General features: G+C 45.9%; 1 protein-coding gene across 2 annotated transcripts; it reads left to right on the top strand.

Moving 5' to 3' along the window:
- Positions 1–1,460: 1,460 nt before the first annotated feature.
- On the top strand, positions 1,461–21,445 carry LOC135237185 (zinc finger protein 704-like). 2 transcript variants are annotated; one of them, XM_064304017.1, is made up of 9 exons: positions 1,461–1,999; positions 3,331–3,467; positions 12,897–12,991; positions 13,259–13,494; positions 14,058–14,158; positions 14,609–14,894; positions 17,306–17,395; positions 17,726–17,847; positions 18,229–21,445. In XM_064304017.1, exons 1-9 carry the CDS (start codon positions 1,709–1,711, stop codon positions 18,338–18,340), a joined length of 1,470 nt encoding a protein of 489 aa, XP_064160087.1. In that variant the 5' UTR covers positions 1,461–1,708; the 3' UTR covers positions 18,341–21,445. The 2 variants fall into 2 exon arrangements, with proteins under 2 accessions (XP_064160087.1, XP_064160089.1); XM_064304019.1 differs by lacking the exon at positions 1,461–1,999 and adding an exon at positions 2,767–2,875.
- The last annotated feature ends 697 nt before the right edge of the window (positions 21,446–22,142 follow it).

Below are 22,142 nucleotides of genomic sequence, written 5' to 3'. Positions count from 1 at the left end.
AACAAATGAGATTTTACTATTCTTCAGATACTGAACAAGGACTGAAATATAATATGACAAAATGAGACCAAATATATTTAACAGAAATCTATGATTTTAGCACGCGTTATGCTTACGTATCAATGCAAAGTGCATATGTATGTTATAATATACAACAATATCCTTGATGTTTTTTGAGAGTCAAAAGATCTCTATTAATTTTGGTTTGTGTTTGGAATGACTATCTGGTGAAAAATTACAAATGGTGAACTCTGATCATGTGCTTTTTTAATTTAAGCTATCATTATACTTCAGAGCAACAGTTTAAAGAGCCCAACTGAATTTAATGTGGCAGCTATGTTGTATGTTTGCTAAGATAACAGGGTTGTGTTTAATCAAGCGGTGTAATTAAGTGCTAATGTGAAAAAAGATTGTAATGTTTTTATATTTAAATTATTCATAAAAATGTCAAAGTCAAGTTTATACTTTTGTAATAAAGAAGCACCTTGAAAAGATCAGTTGTTTTCACTTGAACAGCTGTAGAATTTTTTATTTTTATTTTTATAAGGACTGCTTTATCAGGAGGAGAGCTGCTAGGTGATTTAATGGCTTTATCCAAAACAAGGGTGCCTCCTGCACATCTGGGCATTTCATTCATTTCAAGTTAAATGTAATACACAACTCTTTAAAACATTATACATGTACACTTGTAGATATCCTGCCATGCGTTAGGCTAACTGGGGGAGTATAGGACAATGAAAAAGTAAAATGACTTGCAGTGGGTACCACTGTTGCCTCACAGCAAGAAGGTCCTTGGTTCAAATCCCGGCTGGAGCTTTGCTGTGTGGGTTTCCTCCGGGTACTCCGGTTTCCTCCCACAGTCCAAAGCAGGTAAGGTTAATTGGAGAGTCTTAATTGCCGCAAGGTGTGAGTGTGTGAGTGAATGGTGTGTGCTCTGCGATGGACTGGCAACCTGTCCAGGGTGTTTTCCTGCTTCTCACACAGTGCACCCAGGTATAGGCTCCAGCACCCCCTGGGACCCCTGACCAGGATAAGCGGGTTAGATAATGGATGGACTTAAGGGCCACTACTTTTTCTCACAGCTTCAAGGTGTCCAGGCAGCCCATTAGTATTTTTTTTTTCGGTAACTGTTTTATTGGCCTACACAGAGCATTGATTTGTGTTGACCCCATTGTTCAAATTCGGCCATTCAATTGTCATGACTGAGAGTTTGGAACTCATGTAAGCTTTTCTCTACATCTGCGTAATAAATATCATCCTTTTCTTCCCCGGCCGGCAAACCAAAATCCTCTACAAAAAAATTGAATGTGTATATGCATATTGGTTTTCTGAATTCACCAATAAGAAGCTTTCGAAATATAGCCGCGTGCCAGAATGCAATGTTTACGTACTCCATTGACCAATCATGACGAAGGGGAGGCGGGACTTTTGGAGCTCCGGGGCTGCAGCTGCACGCGCACAGGAGCGCGGAGGGGGTGTGTCGTTTTGTTGTGCGGCAGGAAAAATGCGAAACCGTGTTTTTCTTTTGCAGGCTAATCCGTCAATTTAGTCATGTGGAATAAAATATTTTAGCGGTATGGGAATCCAGAAGTACAAGTCAAGTTAAAACAATCTTTTTTTAAAACACATAATAGATGTAAACAGAAATCGAGTTCGCTTCAAAAAGCAGGTAACATTTGTGGTCTTCTGTGTAGTTTACAGTCTGACAATGAATTCGGAAGGTCTTCTCAACAAGTCTTTAAAGGTTGGAATAAGCAGCTGCACCACTGTGCATGGTCTTGCCGGTAACGGCGGTCTCCATGCTGGAGCCAGGAAGGAAAATTGCGAGTTTGTTGCAACTGTAGATTCTCACAAATTACAAAGTGCCGCTTCTACTGGACGGTTTTTATGTGCGCTATTTCTGGACGACGGCGGTGCTGTGAAGGAGTACCGCAGCGATGACAGCGCCGTTAGTGGAACTGTTCTGACAAAAGAGGGAAAAGAAAAACGACCGAATGAAGTACGTATTTGCTGCTAGCATGCGTTTATGGATAAGCTTTCAAAATGCAACGTGTGTGTAAATAGATTGCCAATGTCCTTAATTTGGTAAGCTCAGTAGTTAGCTTGCTAGCGAAGCAACAGTGGCCTGTGTTCCAATACCGACAGCCAACAAGTAATCTATCTAGGCCTACCTAATATATGTGGTTAGCAAGCTGCACTGTTTGTGTAGCTTGTCCATTCCATTAAATAGCCAGCTCACTTCCTATCTAGCATATCTGGCTGAGACTTTAGAGCTAGCGAACACTGACTGAAGTAAGCCAGTTTGTTATTAGCTAGTTATAATTTTAGCTGTTTATATAGCCTACCCTATCAGTAGAAAATGCATGATGCCTTGCATCTTTAGAAATTGTTTAAAGGGGAGAAGCGGGACTCCATGGCCGACCTCTCCCCCACTGATAGAGAAAAGGATACAGTTACGAATAGAGTATTTCCTATTTTCCGCCTAAGTGTGAGTGGTGCAGAATGTACAATTTTCATATATAATGGGTTGACGTGACTTTTATTTTTGTTGTTAATGTGTGTTAGTCTTAGTTTGTCATCGCAAACAACTTAAGTTGTTTTTAAGTGCTTAATTGCCTTAAATAAAAAATAAAATAAAATAAAAGCTACACTGTCCAATTTGTCAGTTGAAGCGCTGATTCTGTAAAGTTACAGAACTTTCACATCAGTACACTTATTAGTATCGTACTCGACACGCCCACACAGACAGGGCCGTGAGCAAGGTTGCAAAAGGTTTTACCAGTTCAGTAGGTTTTACAAACCGAAACAAATGGTGCTGACGTTGTGTCGTTTTTCGACTCCCCTTCACGTGAACGCGCGCGTCAAGCTACACGTTGTTCGTATTTCTCCATTTATAATTAAACGATTCTGTGGATAGTGCTAGTAGCATAGCTGCAAACCATTAATTGTAGATTGTTTTGTTTGATGTGGGTGGATCATAAAAAAGTCACGATGTTCAACACTCGTGTTAAAACAAATGTTTTCACAAGCATTTGTCATGAACATAGGCCTAATATAATGGGAATTATGATTAGAATCATCCAGAGAAAATTGGCTGAAAGGAGGGGAGTCAAATTTTGGTAGATGCAATTTTGAAGCTGCCAAAATCCGAATCCTCTCCTGTGTTAAAAAAAAGCAAAGTCTGACAATCACTGAACCACCATGTTGGTGTATGTGTGTTTGTGCATATGTAGCCTATAGTATATCTGGGCCTCTGACTCCTCTGCAGGTTCAGGCATGTGTGTTTGTGCGTTTCTGCATGTGTGTGACTGACCCCTGACTCTTACACAGGCTCCACGTGAGGACAGGGATGTTCAGGAGAGGTGCTGTGATGTGTTGCCCCGGGATACGGAGCCTAGGGGTCAGCCCCCGGCTGGGCGTGCCCTCCACCCCTGCGCCTCCTCACAAATCCTTGTGCCCACACACAGGTAGGCCTCCCTCCTGCACAGAGATCATAAAATCACAAACGTTAAGGGATGTTCTGTGATTAGAGATCACCCAGCACACTGTCAACGCACAATACATGAGCTACTTCGGTGCATTTTGAGTTGCGTGTTTCAGAATAGCCCAGCGATCTTCCAGTATAGCCCTTTGCCTGCGGGAAAGGTGTGTCATTTATTTATTAATGGAAGAATCAGTGCTGGCTCAGGTTCAGTTATCTATGTATGATGAAAAGTTACCATGTCCTGTTCATGCTTGTAAGCATGTGCAAGGCTGTACCTGTTTATGTTCCAGATTGTGCATGTTTGAGGTGTTTCCAAACCCAAGGACCCTAATTGGATGTGCACAGAGTGCATTGTGTACAGATGTTTTGAGTGAGCACTCAAATTGAATGAGTTACACTGTCAAATATTGATAACTGGAAATGCACATCTTACTCTCTAACTGCGTGGAATTACTGGTTTTTTACTGAAACGATGAAGTTGTGTAAATCTTCAATGACTCCTCGGTGAAGCCTGGCTGGATGGGCTCCCTGGGGAATGCAGTGCTATAAGAATGGTGGGTAGGAACGCAGTCCTATGGGAACTTACAGTAGTAGGGTAGGAATGCAAATGAAACCAAATGTGGAACACACACCATGTTCTCTGTTTTATGCCCCAACCTTTTTTTCCCAAACACTTTAGACGTGGGGAAGCATTGTTCCTGTTATGTTTAGTTTGACCATTTTTGTTAACAACTAAGGGCCGTACCGGAGAACACAAGAAGAATATGCCATCCCTAAATGTTGCTTGTTTGGGTTAATGCATATAGGCTATATTTTCAGGTGTTCTGATGGTAGACCACAAAAAATATGGGAGGAGAGAATGGAAATTTATGCATATGACCTGTCACAGGTGATTTATCACAGCTAGTGGCCCTTGTGCTGAATGCAATTGTGTCTGTTTTTTAACGTCTGCGAAAAGCAGGCGTTAACTTTCAAGCACAAGATCAGAATGGCCATTTTTAAGAGGAGACGTGGTCAGTTTGTTACAGTAGGGAAGAGTCCCATAAATGTGACAGTTTATGTTCGGATATTCTCTGCATCATAACATTAATTGCCGGCCCACACCTGATAATGATGTGCTGCCAATAATAAATAAATAAATAAATACATAAATAAATACAAGTAGAAATATGCAAATATAAATATCTAAGGAAATAGAAATATCATGGTGGAAATATATAGCAATAGATACATATTGAAGTAAATATTTATATTTAAATTTATGTACATGTATTCTTTAATTTACTTCTGTATTTTTATTAATTCATATTTTCTTTCAGACTTATTTTTTCTGAATATATTCTTACTTATTATTAATTTTTTATATTTCCTTGTTTATTTCAGCTTCTGCACAGCGTGTAAATCACTAAACCTATTTTGATCCGCCCACAAACTCTGATGAACTATTCATAGATATTGTTGACGCTCATCGGGCATTGGTGTGTTTGGTTTGCACGCAGATCCAGGATCTACTTTGTTTTAGCGCTCACCCACCCATTTAATCACAGGCTTCTTATCTGGAAGTATGTAATAAGAGTTTGAAATACTGTGCCAATATTTTCTTGCATCACTATGTTTCCCTGCCCAGCTCCTGAAATCTCCCTGAATATATGATTGTGTTGCGCTGTGATTGATTTTTTTGGACATTTGCCAGCGTTGGCACAGTTCATGTTTGCATAGCCTGTTCACCAGTTGCCAGCACAGGCACTTTGATGTACTCTCAGGAGGTCTAGCAACAGGTAGCATTTACGCAGTGTATTTATAGAGCACTGTGTTACTGACTCTGCACAAGGGAAGCCTCTGATTAGACCCTGGGAGTCAGCAGGTCATGTGACCTTTGAGCAAGCTCAGACATGCTTGAATGGAGCTAAACTCATTCACACTGTGATCCAAAGTGTGGGTGCATGATCCTGGTGTTTTTGAGTGTTGTGATTGGATGGCAGGGTAGAGCAGGATTACAGGTCCTGTCAGTTTGGCCATGCTGTTGTCATTGTGTAATCCCCTTCTCTTTCCTTGCTCCCCGTTTGCAGTACTGTGTCATCGCTGTTGATGCAGGAGAGCTCACAACAGCGCGATGCACCCGCTTATTGTCCTCTACCTGCACCTTGCTGGGAAATGCGTTAGAGCTGCAAAGCTTCATTTTAATGCTGCGTTCCAGACAACTTGGAAAGTAGGAATTTCCAACCTCCGACTCAGAAAAGTGCTGTGGAATGCCACTTAATGTCAGAGTTCCAACTAGGAAACTTGGGCGGAATTCAACAACCCCAACTTCAGCAAGAGTGTCATACGACATCACACAAACATGGCGGCATGCATGGTGAACTACACCTTGAATGGTAACCAGTCCTCTCAAGGCAATTTTAAGCTATTAAAATATACCGTTGAGTAAAATGTCCTACATGGCATGATAATAAAACATGTTATGCTTGCAAAGACAGGTGTGTAACCACACGGTTAATCACTAACAAGCATCACCATCTCCGGTTCAGATATTTTTGTTTGCTTAAACGTCATCTTTCCGAGCTCCGGTAACTGGAATGCTTTGTGGTCAGAAGTTGGAAAAGTCAGTCGGAACTTCCCGCATCCGACTTTGTCTGGAACGCAGCATAAGCCTTGGGTGCAGTGAATCATTTAAGAAACAGTGTCACCCCGCTCAGCTGCCATAGTGACGGCCCCGTGCTTTTTTGGAGAGGAGTCATGCACAGTTCTGTGAGGGCCTGACACCCAGGGAAAGGGTTTGTTGGGCCAGTACTTCACACGCCAAATCAAGCGCTTTCCCTGAGGTTCGCTTCTATGCTCCTGTATTTGGGCTGGTGTGTGTTTGACTATTACAGGCAAGTAATTAAGCATTCAGAGTTCATTTATCCTCCCTTAGACACAGTTAATTCTGCAGTCAGAGCTCTGCACACGTGCACACGCCTTCACGTGCCCATGCTGTGTATCATGGGTTAAAAAAAGCAGCCGGTAATGAACCTTTGTTCGCTGGTCTGATACTGACGGATGCTGGGAAGTGTTGTCTGCTGCATTTTTGTCATTTGGCTGAGGAGCGCACACACCAGCCTCTCAGTGTTACTGCAGTGTCAATGTTTGTCTTGTGTTGCAGTAACTGGGCGTCCACTGTGAGGGTTTAGCGTTGTAGTTTGCAGTTTGGGTGGACTCGGAAAGTTCCAGTAAAACACATTTGAAATGAGCTGAAAGAGCAGGCCGGTGGGATTAACTGGTGTGCTGGTGGCTTTCTTTCTGGCGTCTGTGTATTTTCGGTCTCTCTCGCGGTGGGTGTTTTGGCTCAGAGCTGTCGGGTGGGGCGAGGCCTGGGTCTGGCTCACTGCACGTGCCTCACTGCGGGGGGGGGGGGGGGGTGTGGACAGCGCTGGTGTGAGATGCAGGGGGTCTGGAACCCGGGGCAAAGTTCCCCCGTTTTCCCCAGGCATTTGGAACAGCCCGGCTCTGCCCTGCTGCGTCTCTGACCAGCTGACCCTTCCCCTCTGCCCGGGGAGGCCTGCTGCGTGTGTCAGAGGTGTGTGTCATCCTGCGCTGTTCCTCTGCTCCCTGCTGCGTGTGTCAGAGGTGTGTGTCATCCTGCGCTGTTCCTCTGCTCCCTGCTGCGTGTGTCAGAGGTGTGTGTCATCCTGCGCTGTTCCCTGCTCCCTGCTGGTGTGTCAGAGGTGTGTGTCATCCTGCGCTGGTCCTCTGCTCCCTGCTGCGTGTGTCAGAGGTGTGTGTCATCCTGCGCTGTTCCTCTGCTCCCTGCTGCGTGTGTCAGAGGTGTGTGTCATCCTGCGCTGTTCCCCTGCTCCCTGCTGCGTGTGTCAGAGGTGTGTGTCATCCTGCGCTGTTCCCCTGCTCCCTGCTGCGTGTGTCAGAGGTGTGTGTCATCCTGCGCTGTTCCCCTGCTCCCTGCTGCGTGTGTCAGAGGTGTGTGTCATCCTGCGCTGTTCCCTGCTCCCTGCTGCGTGTGTCAGAGGTGTGTGTCATCCTGCGCTGTTCCCCTGCTCCCTGCTGCGTGTGTCAGAGGTGTGTGTCATCCTGCGCTGTTCCCTGCTCCCTGCTGCGTGTGTCAGAGGTGTGTGTCATCCTGCGCTGTTCCTCTGCTCCCTGCTGCGTGTGTCAGAGGTGTGTGTCATCCTGCGCTGTTCCCTGCTCCCTGCTGCGTGTGTCAGAGGTGTGTGTCATCCTGCGCTGTTCCCTGCTCCCTGCTGCGTGTGTCAGAGGTGTGTGTCATCCTGCGCTGTTCCTCTGCTCCTGCTGCGTGTGTCAGAGGTGTGTGTCATCCTGCGCTGTTCCTCTGCTCCCTGCTGCGTGTCAGAGGTGTGTGTCATCCTGCGCTGTTCCTCTGCTCCCTGCTGCGTGTGTCAGAGGTGTGTGTCATCCTGCGCTGTTCCCTGCTCCCTGCTGTGTGTCAGAGGTGTGTGTCATCCTGCGCTGTTCCTCTGCTCCCTGCTGTGTGTCAGAGGTGTGTGTCATCCTGCGCTGTTCCCCTGCTCCCTGCTGCGTGTGTCAGAGGTGTGTGTCATCCTGCGCTGTTCCCCTGCTCCCTGCTGCGTGTGTCAGAGGTGTGTGTCATCCTGCGCTGTTCCTCTGCTCCCTGCTGTGTGTCAGAGGTGTGTGTCATCCTGCGCTGTTCCTCTGCTCCCTGCTGTGTGTCAGAGGTGTGTGTCATCCTGCGCTGTTCCTCTGCTCCCTGCTGCGTGTGTCAGAGGTGTGTGTCATCCTGCGCTGTTCCCCTGCTCCCTGCTGCGTGTGTCAGAGGTGTGTGTCATCCTGCGCTGTTCCTCTGCTCCGTGTCGCAGCCCTGACCACTGCACTCTGCAGGGTGCTCTGACTCCGTTGCGTAGGAGGCGGAAGTTCCGTTTCTTTGGAAACAGAGGAATACCTCTGAAAAGAAGCAAGTGATGTCTCTCAAGGAAGAGTCTGGTTTCTTAGAAATATGAGCATGGGCTGGTGGTCCGTCTCTCTCACTCTCACTTTCACACAGGCGCGTGCACACATGCAACCATGCATGCACACACTCACACACACACACTCAGGATTTCCCTTTTGCTGAGCCCAAAAGGCCTCTTCTGTCAGTAAGCTTTTTCATATATGCACTCTTCTTGCAGTTAAAGGCCCCCCATTGTTTTCTGATGAAAGCAGAGAAAGAGAATCCAGTGAGAAGTGAGTGTGGTTTGAGGAGGCTTGGGTCTAGCCTACGCTAGTTATGTCCCTCTTTCTTTAAATTGTAATATATTTGAATATATTCAAACATTTGTGTTTTTTCAGAAGGATTATTCTAACATTATTTTTGGTTTATATTGACAACCTTAATGTGTGTGTGTGAGTGTCTGAGTGTGTGTGCGTGTGAGTGCATGTGTGTGTATGTGTGCTTTCTGGCTTGCTTGTGTGTGGGCATGTGTGGTTGTAAGAGTGCTGCATGTGTGTGACTATTTGTGCATTTACATACACGTACACGATGCGTGTGTAAATGTTGTGTTTGTGTATGTGTCCATACATTTGATGTGTGTATTTTTGTGTGGACTTGTGTACTGGTATGCTTTTTGAAGAAGGTGGCATGAGTTTGTCTTGCTATAAAAATTAAGGTCACTTAAAAAAAAAAAAAAAAGAAAAAGCTGTGCAGTTAGCATAGTAACCGCCTTCATTTTTATTGGCGGGCTAGTTGCTATGGTTGCAGTTAACATGTGAGCAATAAAGCAAATTGTGTGCTTGTTTTTCTAGTGGAGAGCCAGCTTGCCTCTGTCACGGACCATAACTCTGATTATTCACACTCACATCTGTGGGGGAGCCAGCCTTCAGTGTCACACCCTCCAAGGTGAAATGGCCAGGGAGAGAAAACTGTTCTGGATCGGCCTTTTTATAATGTGTGCTTCTTTATTTGTGTTATGAGCGGCTCGCGTTCACATGCATGTGCGAACACGCGCACATTGACGCTCGTGCATTTGCACACTAACAGTACCTGCCCGCATTGGACGCATGTCACAAAGCTTTACTCAATGCCAAGTAACAGTAGTGCCCAGCTCAAGTTTGAAACTCATGAAGGTAATCAACAACAGAGTAATTAACATTTAAAAAATGACAGCCATGATATTAATAATTACTGATGATTATAATATTGATGACAATGATAAAAAATGGAGTAGGCTGACTGATTTCTTTCAGGGACAGTGGAGTATTTGTTTTCTGGTTTATTTTTCAGGACAGGGACATGTGCGTTTTAATGGGTTTAATGGGTTGTGCGCTGTTCCTCTTCCTACGACAGCGTCTGTCCGCTGATTTACGGCAGGATGGACTGAATTGCTGGTGGGAAAATCCCAGAATAACAAGTAAATGTTTAAGCCTTTTCACTTTGTTTGAGATCTCTAACGCCACCCTCCAACATTAGTACTCACGCCTCCAAGACAGTGTTGTTCTTCCCTGCCAACTGGGCGTGTGTGTGTGTGTGTGTGTGTGTGTTTGTGCAGCGCGTGGGTGTGTGCGTGTGTGTGTCCATACGGTAGTAAAATTGTTTGAAAGCAATATGTGTGAAGAGGTATTTCTCCCTACAGTTCCATCTTCAAAGCAGCTCAATTTTACGGGAACCTGACTGTCGCAGTAATAAAAATCCAGCCCCCGAAACTGGCACACCTCCCCTCAGGACACTGCTGAGGAGAGCAGAGACTGATGACTGAGGCTGTGCGGAGGAGGGGAACACCGGTCCACATGACCTGGAGCCTGCTCCACACAAAACCAAACACCTTTCTGTTAGCTTTATAAACCCCTCCCCAGGGGAAACGGACAGCTGTCACTCAAACCCCTCAGACGTAACACCTCAGACCTCAGACATAAAGCCTGAAATATTACACTTACAATGTAGTCCAGTGAATGAGAACATCTCACACAAATGCACACACACACACACACACACACACACACAAACGCATGCAAACACACACACACACACACACACACACACACACACACACACACACAGACCCACACCCACACACACACACACACTCGCACACACACAACGCACACAAACACACACACACACACACTCACACGCTCACACACACACACACACACACTTTTTTACAGTGCAGCTCTGCATGTGTCCCTGCTGGGAGCTCACAGTGCTGGGAGCTGTTCAGTAACAGGATGCTTTGCGTCACGTACGCAGTAAATGATCTCAAAGCAGAGTGGGACACAAGACTGAGACTCCAAGTTAAAAATAAAAGGCGCTGTTCGTTATTCTGTTACTGTGAGACACAGGAAACTCCTGTGCACATGGCTCGGTGCTTTCTGTGAGAGAGGAGGCTCGGGAAAATGAGACAAATTGTGTTTTTGTAGCAAACTGTGTTAAAGTGCTAAACAGCATAATACTGGCTGACACTGCACTTTGCTTTTATGATAAACAGCGCCCGCTGCCAAACAGTGTGGTTATCTTCCTGAATGCACAAAGCTGTACGCTCTGTCACTGTCCCTCACCCTCTCTCACGTACACATGCAAAAACTCGCCTACATAGACGCGTACACGCATGTCCAAAAACAATCACTCTACCCGGGAATATTGTTTCTCAAAAGCATTTCAGTCATCCCTGAGGATTAGGTCAGCAGAGCTTTTTTGATCGCATGCGTTTGGCAATAATCACACTACACTTCTCTGGTCATTCTTGTTTAGTGAGCTGCAACTTTAGCGATGATTGACTGCAGTGTTTTCGACTCGCGTTCAGTGAGTGTGGCTATTGGAACCACAGGCATGTGGCTATAGCGTATTTTTTATTGACTTGTGCTGTAGAGTTGCTTTTTTTATCTACAGGAGGTTGCCTACGCACAAAAATGTTTTTATTTATTATTGATTCAGCTCCGTGTTCCACAATTTTAGATTTGTAATCAAACAATTCACATGTGGTTAAAGTGCACATTCTCCACTTTTATTTGAGTATTTGTATACACTTTGGTTTCACCATGTAGAAATGAAAGCACTTTTTATACATAGAACCCCCATTTCAGGTCACCATAATATTTGTGACACATTTATGTTACCTGTAAGTAAATGAAAGTAGTCATGTTTAGTACTACATCACATATCCTTTGCATGCAATAACTGCTTGAAGTCTGTGACCCATTGACATTGGCAGGTGCTGAGTATCTTCTCTCGTGATGCACTGTCAGGCCTGTACTGCAGCCATCTTCAGCTCCTGCTTGTTTTGGCTAGTTGCCTTAAGTTTTCTCTTCAGCATATGGAACCCATGTTCATTTGGATTCAGATCAGGTGTATGACTTGGCTAGTTAAGAATTTTCCAGTTTTTGGCTGAAAAATTCTTAGGGAGTTGCTTGGGCAGTATGTTTGGGATCATTGTCTTGCTGTAGGATGCAGCATCATCCATTTGGAGTTTGGAGGCATTTGGTTGAATTTGTGTGGATAAGGTGCTTCTGTACACTTCAGAATTCATTCTGCTGCTGCCCTTTGACTAGGTGTTAATTCAGAAAATGTTTACAAAATGAAGTACACTTGTTGTGTATAACTACCACTGCTTTGAATTTATATTTTATTTCTAATGTTCAAGAAAAAGGAAAACTTGAGTTAAAGGTTGTTTTTTTTTCATTCATTCTCCATATTTTTAAAGTCAATGGGAGAGCAGAAATGATTTTGAAAATCAGTTCTGTTGTATTGAAGTTGTCAGTATGGGGAAACTGCTGGTGAAAAGTGAGCTCACCGTGCATGGGATTCTAAATTAGGAATATCTCTCCTTTGGTTCCCGTTTCAGTATTTTTATTCGCATGTAAAAGAGGCTGAGGGGTACAGAAGAGAGTGGTGCATTGTGGGATTGCTGCATCAAAGCAAGCCATGGTGAACCTGGAGGGTGCTGTCTGCAATTTATTTAAGTCCAAACTACATGTTTTAGTTTAGGTCTGGCGCTTTTTTGTTTTTTTTATTATCCGTCTGTTTGTTGCTTTTCTTAAATTTATCTTTCCCCGTGTGTGTGTGACATTTAGAAGTTGTCCCAGAAAGTGCTTTGACTGAGTCTAATCTTTTTCTGTTTTCCTCTGACAGATCTGCAGGTTTGGGTTTGAGTTCACGGTCAAAACTGGTTGGATCTGGTTGGGTAGCGGGGAGGGGCACTTCGTTTACATACATGCTTGTGATATTTCTTTTGTCTTTGTAGACTTTCCCAGCTCTAAACATGTTGTGATAGCATTATATAGCATTGCTGCAACATTACATAATCAGTGAAAATGAAAAGATGATATCTAAAACTTTATTTCCATTTCTTTACCTGTTTGTGTCTGTGTGCGCCTGGTGATCATTTTGCAAGACGACATCATGTGATCTCTGTGCTGGGAGAGGTTGTGTGTGAGGTCATGTGATCTCTCATTCTGTCTGTGTGTCCTGCAGGGCAGCAAAAGGACATGCGGACAGGGAAGTGATGGCGGCTGCTGCCCTGACTTCTCTCTCTGCTACCAACCCCCTGGTCCTGCCCCAAAATACAGGTAACCCCACCTACCCCTCCCCCAACCCACGTGCAAACTACAGGAGCCCCCTCCTACCCCTCCCCAAACCTACCCGCAAACTACAAGAACCCCCACCTACCCTTCCCCCAATCCACTCCCAAGTACAGGTACCCCCACCTACCTCACGGCTTCAGTAGTAGTTGCTGATTCTAAACTGCAGACCTGTGTTATTGAATAATTTGTTCCTTTATGTTGACCAGCTGGATTTATTTTAAATGTTACATCCTATACCTTGTGTTGCTGCAGTTCCTGAGACCACCAGCAAGGGGCTGAAGGAGAGCCTGTCAGGAAGCTACGGCAGCACCACCAGTGGAAACTGGAGCTGGGATGCAAGTGACCAATCGGTGCCCTCCACACCCTCGCCTCCCCTGTGGACTGACATCAACAAGACCTCCTTGCTCTTGTCTCAGGGTGATGATCTCATAGACGAGTCGGAGATCACACACTTCCTGTTTGAGGACCCTATTCCCCGGAAGAGGAAGGCATGTTGAGGGTGGAGCCTGGTTATAATTAGGGGGTGGGGCTATGGCCAGGGGCAGGGTTGTTGGGTCTAGGGGTGAGGTTACTGTTAGGGGGCGGAGCTGAGTTGGGGTTAGGGGGTAGGGTTTGAGATTTAAAGTTAAGGTTCAAATGTAGGGTTATGGTGGTTAAGATTAGGACCGCATTCCGGTCGGGGTTGTTGCATTTGTGACGGCTGAATGAATGTTTGCTGTGTTTGGGGGGTGTGGTCACTCGAGGCTGCAGACAGTTGCCTGGATACCTGCCCATTAGCAGCGCGGAGAGCCAGTGTTAATGATTAACGGCTCAGTGAGCGCGGTGGGGACACGGCGAGAACATGGTGACACGCAGCTGTGCGTTTGCAGAGTGCCCGTGTAACTTCCTGCTGCACGTGTGATCTCCACTGCTGTGCTCAGCTGGAGAGCTTCCCTGCCTTAACATCTGTTCAGCTTGAGCACTGTGAGAGAAACATGTGGGCAGGATTTTATGAGAACCATGAGGCAGTTTTTAACCATGAGGCAGTTTTTAAGAATATTTTCTCTTGCAGAACTCCATGAAGGTGATGTTTAAGTGTTTGTGGAAGAACTGTGAAACTGTGCTGAGCTCCTCTTCAGGGATCCAGAGACATGTCCGCACCTTTCACCTGGGGTAGGTGTGCTCACCTGGCGTGGGTGTGGGCATACTGTGTCCATCAGAGGGAAAGAGTTGTAGGCAAGGTGTATTTTAGCCCTCTGTGTCCATTGGAAGCTGAGCATTGCTACCATCTGGTGGCCGGAGTGCTGCATAGCAGGGAAATAGTTCCCTAGCCTAATATCAAGAACTCTGGCATCTTTAAGGAACTGTTGACCTGTGGGATGGGGGATTGGGGTAGTCCTATGCATTTTGAAGTGTAAACGTTGTTGGTAAAAGACACTGGGACAGTTGAATGTGGAGCTGAAGGTCTGTTCGCTGGACTCCTGCTGTCTGCAGATTTTCTGAGAGCTTTTTCATTTAAGGTGTCCTTAACAAACTGCTGTGTGTGTGTGTGTCTGCATGCATGCATGCATGCATTTGTGCGTGTGTGTCTGTGTGTGTGCGTGCGTGTGTGTGTGTGCGCAGGAGGAATGGAGACTCAGAGGACAGTGATGGTGAGGAGGATTTCTACTACTCAGAGATGGAGGTGAATGTGGACACACTTTCGGAGGGGCTGTCCTGCCTTACACCGGCCTCTCCAACCGCCTCCATGGCCCCGCCCACTTTCTACAAGGCCCTGCCCATCTTCTCCTGCCCACATCCATCCCAGCGTGCACTCATCTCTCTGCGTGCAGAGCTTGGCTGCACCTCCCCCCTCAGCCAGTCAGCACCCTCTACCCTCTGCCAGATCCGCACTGACCACACCTACCAGGTAATGCCCCTCAAACTCCCGTATCTGGGAACCTGTTTTGTCTGAAAAGCACATCACTGCTCAGACTCCTGTTCAAACTCAATATGATGTCACCTACAACCAGTGAATAAGAAAATGGCAACACCTGTATAAATCAGGGATATACAGAGAACAGCGGCCTCCACACAGGTGTGACTGACCATTCATTAAAAAAAGAACTTGCCAGCATGCATATGGGCATGTGTAAAAATGCTAGACAGGCCTGGTTGCCTATAATTATGGCTAGCATAGCTACTAGGGGACACCTTGATGACTTTGAAAGAGGACTCATCTGCAGGAGCTTCAGCGACTGGGCAGGCCAACGTCTTGATGCTTGTCAGGCACCGGTGTCTGATGTTAAAGACAGGGCAGCAGTGGGCGGAAGCACATACTGCAGGATCGTGACGTCTGCATTCATTCAGACTAAGAGGAAAGACAGGCCAACGATCGCCAGTTGGTTGACTGCAAATGTCAACCGGGTGCGAGAGAATCTGGTTTATTCAAAAACAACAGTGGCTGAAAGAACTTTTGCCTTTGCATTGGTGTTTTACTCATTTTATTCAGCTGTACATATTTAGATGTTTACACATGAGGAATGGTATAAAGCCTTGAAAGCCTGGAGTTTGTCCTCCTGTACTCTGAATCTCCCCAGTTCCTTGAATATATTCTGCTCATTGATAGCCTTCACAAGCTTCATTATCGCAAACAATGCTGGCCGTCACAGGATCTCTGTCACCCTTAATGGTGCCTCCGGTATGTTTGTGTGTTATGCTGTTCATTTCAGCTATCAAGGGTTCAGGGATTCATTGGCCAGTTTTCCCGAATTGACTCAGTTTGGATTCGTTTCTTGTTTTTTTTTTTTTAATCTGGTGAATGTCCAGGCGCTGTCTGACAGCTCGTTTGTAAATGAGATTGATCGATTGGCTCTTGCCTGGAGCTGAAACCCGCTCAGACGCAGGAGGCCGTCGGGCTGGCGGGGATCCCCTGTTCAGCAGCTGGCCGTATCTGTGGGGTCCTGCTGCTCTCCGGTTACTGCAGACGTGTGTGCTGAGACCTCAGTGCAGGCTTCCGCTGCGGCACCCCACCTGCAGATACACACCTGCGCATACACACCTGCGCATACACACCTGCAGATACACACCTGCAGATACACACCTGCGCATACACACCTGCGGATACACACCTGCAGATACACACCTGCGCATACACACCTGCAGATACACACCTGCGCATACACACCTGCGCATACACACCTGCAGATACACACCTGCGGATACACACCTGCGGATACACACCTGGGGATACACACCTGCGGATACACACCTGGGGATACACACCTGGGGATACACACCTGCGGATACACACCTGCAGATACACACCTGCGCATACACACCTGCAGATACACACCTGCAGATACACACCTGGGGATACACACCTGCAGATACACACCTGCGGATACACACCTGGGGATACACACCTGGGGATACACACCTGCGGATACACACCTGGGGATACACACCTGGGGATACACACCTGGGGATACACACCTGCAGATACACACCTGGGGATACACACCTGCAGATACACACCTGGGGATACACACCTGGGGATACATACCTGCGGATAAACACCTGCGGATACACACCTGGGGATACACACCTGTGCATACACACCTGCGGATACACACCTGCAGATACACACCTGGGGATACACACCTGCGGATACACACCTGCGGATACACACCTGCGGATACACACCTGCAGATACACACCTGGGGATACACACCTGCGCATACACACCTGGGGATACACACCTGGGGATACACACCTGGGGATACATACCTGCGGATACACACCTGCGGATACACACCTGCGCATACACACCTGCGCATACACACCTGCAGATACACACCTGCGGATACACACCTGCGGATACACACCTGCGGATACACACCTGCGGATACACACCTGCACATACACACCTGGGGATACACACCTGCAGATACACACCTGCGCATACACACCTGCAGATACACACCTGCGGATACACACCTGCAGATACACACCTGCGGATACACACCTGCAGATACACACCTGCAGATACACACCTGCGCATACACACCTGCGGATACACACCTGCGCATACACACCTGCAGATACACACCTGCGCATACACACCTGCGCATACACACCTGCAGATACACACCTGCGGATACACACCTGGGGATACACACCTGCGGATACACACCTGCGGATACACACCTGCGGATACACACCTGGGGCCGCTTGGCAGCCGGGCGGAGCGCTCGTAGATCCTGCGCCCTGCCGAGCGGCCGTCGGCTCTGCCCAGGGGTCGCGTTTGTCTCACGCGCGGGCGTGCTCTGTGTCTCCTAGGCAACGGCTGCGCTGAGCATCCCCGGCGCGCCGTCTGCATTCCGGCCGAACGACGCCAGCGCCAGCCTCTCCTGGCAGCCGCTCCGCATGGTGAGCTCATCCGGAATGTTCTGGAGCCTCGCCGCCATCGCCACTGAGGGTCCTGCATTGCACATGCTTCTGACACACATACTATGTCCATATATTTATTATTGAGTGGTTGTGCTTATTGAATGGAAGCCGTTGTTCCCGAAATATTTCAGTCTCCATGCTCTGAGCTAAGGTTGGTGGGTGGAGCCACCTCATTAGTTGGTTAATGGGCAGAGCCTGTTAGATTTGGGCCACCTGTGGCTAATTAGCCACTTGGTATATAAGATATAAGGTAAGTCTTCTTTTCAAATTCATTTGGGAGAGAGAAACTGAGACTTCATTTGCCAACAGACTCCGCCCACCCAGATCTGCAATTTTAATGTGATGGAGAGGAGGCTGCCATTCCAACACACCACCTTCGCAAAGCCCCTCCCCCCTGCTGTGCCCACAGCCAAGCCCTCTACAGGCAGCAGGTATGTACCTGCACTAAAGTGAAATCCTCCAGTGGGAATTGAGCAATTCTTTTTGGAAGTGTGATTAGGAGCAGAGTTTCAAGATATTGTGGCACTTTCGCTATTAAACAGGAAGTTCTTAAGGACAGGGGGTAAGCATTGGGTATAATCGTAGGTTATAAGCACTGGCTGGGTACAAGAGCATGGTTTAAGCGCAGGATATACGCACTGGGTTTAAACAGGATATGTAGGCACAGGGTATAAGTAAAAGGTATAAGTAGAGGGTAGAAGTACAGGTGGGTAAGCACAGGCAGGGTTTTAGTGAAGGGTTAAAGCGTAGGGTATACGCACAGGGTGTACGTGTGGGGTTTAAGTGCTTTATTCCCCCCTGTACTCACGAAGGAAGTCACGTGGTGAGGCCAAGAAGTGCCGGAAGGTGTACGGCATGGAGAAGAAGGACCTGTGGTGCACGGCCTGTCGCTGGAAGAAAGCCTGCCAGCGCTTCACCGACTGATGCCCGACGCTGGCCCGACGCAGGCCTCCCCCTCTCGCCTCTGGGGTTCTGTCGGCCCTATGCAGGACCGCTCCCAAACCACCCACCCCCCACCGGGGGAAGGATCACCTTGTGGGGTGGGGGTGTGTCACGTCCATTTGCTTCTGGGGATACAGGAACTAACATATGTGCAAAAAATAGACTTAAATAAATGGATCATCTTCAAGGAAAATTCTGACAAAATTGTGCTTTAAATGACAGGAAACTAAAATGGGCCCAGAAAAACCCTTTGCGCTTTGTGCTCTGGCCTAAGCAGTGTTGTTTTTGTAACATTTGTGCTCTTTTTGTATTTTCTTATTCCGATTCTCCACTTCCGAAGCCAGGACTGGCTGTAGGTCTTAGCCACCTCATGGCAGCCATTTTAAGCTAGTTTTTTCTTCCCGTTTAAAGTGTTTTTTTGGTATTCAATTGTTTGTAAAAACAAAGTCTGCAATTTTTGTGAAAAAAAAAATTATTGAAATGAAATGTTTTGAAATTAACAGATGAATTACACATTTTATCCAGCAGCTCCTTGTTTTCCGAATAATCAAAATGTTGATTTAAATCTGAACTTTCATATGTCTAACAAAAGATTATTTTGCCATAATAATCTTTTATTCGAACACTGGCAGCAGAATATAACTTTGAGTTTTTATAAAGCTGTCGGAAAAAACTTTGTTTCAGTTGCTTGTTTCTTAACTGAACTGCAGAATGTATTACTTGTCATCTCCTTTCCCAAACTATTTTGGCTATAAGTACACGCGTATTTCCATTTTTATTTCTAATGTCTAAATGTTACAATTACGAAGATATGCACTATTTTCTGTCTGTTTACAGTGTTTGATATCAGATTGTCTGTGCTAGTAATCTGTGGAATCACTATTAGAATAAACTTTTAAAGTAGTTTTTATATCAATTACCCAATACATGTTATGACTTTGAGAGGAAGTTCCATGAGATGTGATGATGGGTTGACTGGTACAGGATGTTCCTCTTCACACAGGGAGCCAGCTAGACATGAATATATATGACTTGTGAAAAACCTGCTCACTGTCCCAGTGGCCCCTGGCTCTGTCCCACCACAGCAGTGCTTTAAACTGGGCCACTTTTTTCCCATCAGCACTGCTTAGTTACTGACAGATCGGTAACCATGTGGAAAGACATTACTGTACAGTAGTAATTTATTACACCTGTGCTGTTGAGGTCGTTATTAGACTATCTCTGGCATATGGTCATATTCCGCATTAAGCCTGTACACCAAGCGTAACCTTGTTAAAAAGTACCAAAGCCCAAAGTGATAAAAAAGGGAAGCCTTATCGAGTTACGCTCAGTGGTGCTCATTTGTACTGCACAAATACTTGTATTTAACATGGAATCTTGTATGTGTAGCATTTCCTGTTTGTGTGCAGGTTCTGTTGGTGAGTGGGATCACCGGGGTCTGTCTGTTGGGCTCGTGTGAAACTGTAGGCTGTAGATGTCTCTGCCTCTAAGAGCAGCTGAGCAGAAGTGGGAAGCCTCAGATAGTTCCTGAAGAAAGTGTGAATCTGTTTCAGCAAGTTGGCATATGATCCAAGAATGTTTGTATTTTGGAACAATTATTGGCACCGAGATGGGTTTTTTTTAGAATTCTTACCATTGTTGACTGTATTTGTCTTCAAACAAAGGATGTGTTGCACTAATTAAAATGTACGTGTGATTCGCTTGGAGATTTCTGGAGGTTTGGAGCGTCTGTCTCCAATCTCAGGCCTTGCTGATGTTGGACACACATGCACTTTCACAGGCTCCTCCTTGTCTTTGTAGAGACTGACAGCTTCCCTGCATCACTCCTTGTGTTGCCCTGTATGTAGCAGTCAGGAGACTCCAGTGACTCACTTCCTCAGAAGGCACAGATGACAGAAGCTGCCTGTGAGGTCATGAGTTTCGTCTTCACTGTTTCACCTGTGGTCACAGTTTCCACAGATTCCATAGACTAACCAAATACTCAAGTCTGTACTCTTTTTATTTTTTAATTAATTTGGCATTTCCAATTCTACCCGAATTTAGAATATCCAATTCACAAGCGAGGGGGGAGGAGACCCAATCATACATGTGCGCAGAGAGAGAACCATGGGTGCCCGGACAGGGTCACTCAAGTAATAAACACTGCTGTCCCTGCCAGCTGAATCTCTCCCATATACCCCTTGGGCATCACAAAGCCAATTGTGCACTGCCCCTACATGGCTGCCAGTCGATACTGTCACGAGCTGGAGTTCACCCCGAGACTAGTGCTCCCTATGAGCGACCCCCCACAGACCCTAAGCACTGTATTTTAACACTACAAGTTCTGCTGAAGCAGGAATGCTCCAGTTTGATATAAGGGGCATGATCGATGACAATACCAGCACTAATGGATGTCCAGTACATTGTCATGTCCTTTCATGAATATTCAGAAAATAAATGTAGCCCCAGAAACTCAAACCGGAACCACTTCTGTTATATGTAATAGAGAGGCAGAAAGAATGCAGGAGGTAACGTTCTGGTTAGCTTGTAGAATCTATGCACAGAATCGATGTTTTCCTGGTTGCACTAAGATAAAGTGTATTTAAGGAAGTGATGGAGCCAGCCAAATATTAGCCGTAGCGAAAGGCTTGTGTAAAGAACTGTATTTTTAATTGTTTTTAAATAACTTTTTACTGAATTTCCAGTGTATACATATATATGTTGTGAATGTATCCCAGGAGAGGCAAAGCTTAACCTCCTGTGCAGTTACCACAAGATCCAGCAGATTATGAGCAACCCAGGTGTGTGTGGGGCATCTGACAGAAACTAGAAATGGATGTTCTGGAAGATTTTCAGTTTTCTAATGATAAATATCATTGACGTGTCTTGTATTCTTAACATATCCACCAGTGTGTGATGATGTCATAATGTAAAAGCCAATTGCATTCATGTGTAATGATCTTTGTGAGCACTGCATCCTGCTGTACCTGCTGTGTCACCTGGAGTCCCACACTGCATTCTGCCCGGGCTCATTCGCTGTACCTTTACTCTTCTGTTAGCTGCCATCTTGTGATATTTGACAATAAATGGAAATTGTTTTAAAACTGTCATTGTTTTCTCCCCTCAAATTTATAGAAATAGAAAATTAATAGAAAGGTGAAAGATGGATAAAATGTCAGTATTGCTTGTGTCTTTGGATCAAAGAGCATCAATAAATGTAAAAAAGAAAAATGCTAATAAAGATTGTAGTGCCTGGTGGTGAGTGAAGAACAGTCATGGCCCCTTGGTCTGTAAGGGGATCTCTGAAGTTGCAGTAATGTCATAATACAGCTTAATCCTGTAAAATGGATATTATGTAAAGCAAGGTGAGCAGCAGTTGATAGACTTGGAGAAAAGGTTAAACAAAAATAATACAGCGGTAAAGCTTTATAAGTGTGGGATTTCTCTGCAACCTGGTTGTGTGGCAAAATAACAAATAGAAAATAATAGCAATGCAACACATACAGTCTACTTGTATTAACATCATAGTATGTAGAGAGTTTAGTCTCCTCTCTCCCTGGTGAACTGGAGCCCTGCCTTGCTGAGCTGATGATGGCCTGGTTGCCTCCGCCTGCCTGTGGCCTTGTACAAGCTGTGCTCATGCTGAAGAGGGGGCTGCTCCTGATGTGCTGAAGAGCAGATTGACTGTCTTGGTTGTTGGTGGCTTTGTGTGCACAGCCTGGTATTTTGCTATTTACTTCTGGGTTTCTGACCTTTGATTCGATCTATGACCAAAGTTCTCGGCAGGCCTTTTTTTAAGGATAGT

This window comes from Anguilla rostrata, chromosome 13, assembly GCF_018555375.3.
Source record: "Anguilla rostrata isolate EN2019 chromosome 13, ASM1855537v3, whole genome shotgun sequence".
NCBI lineage: Eukaryota > Metazoa > Chordata > Actinopteri > Anguilliformes > Anguillidae > Anguilla > Anguilla rostrata.
This window is presented reverse-complemented; position numbering and strand designations above follow the sequence as displayed.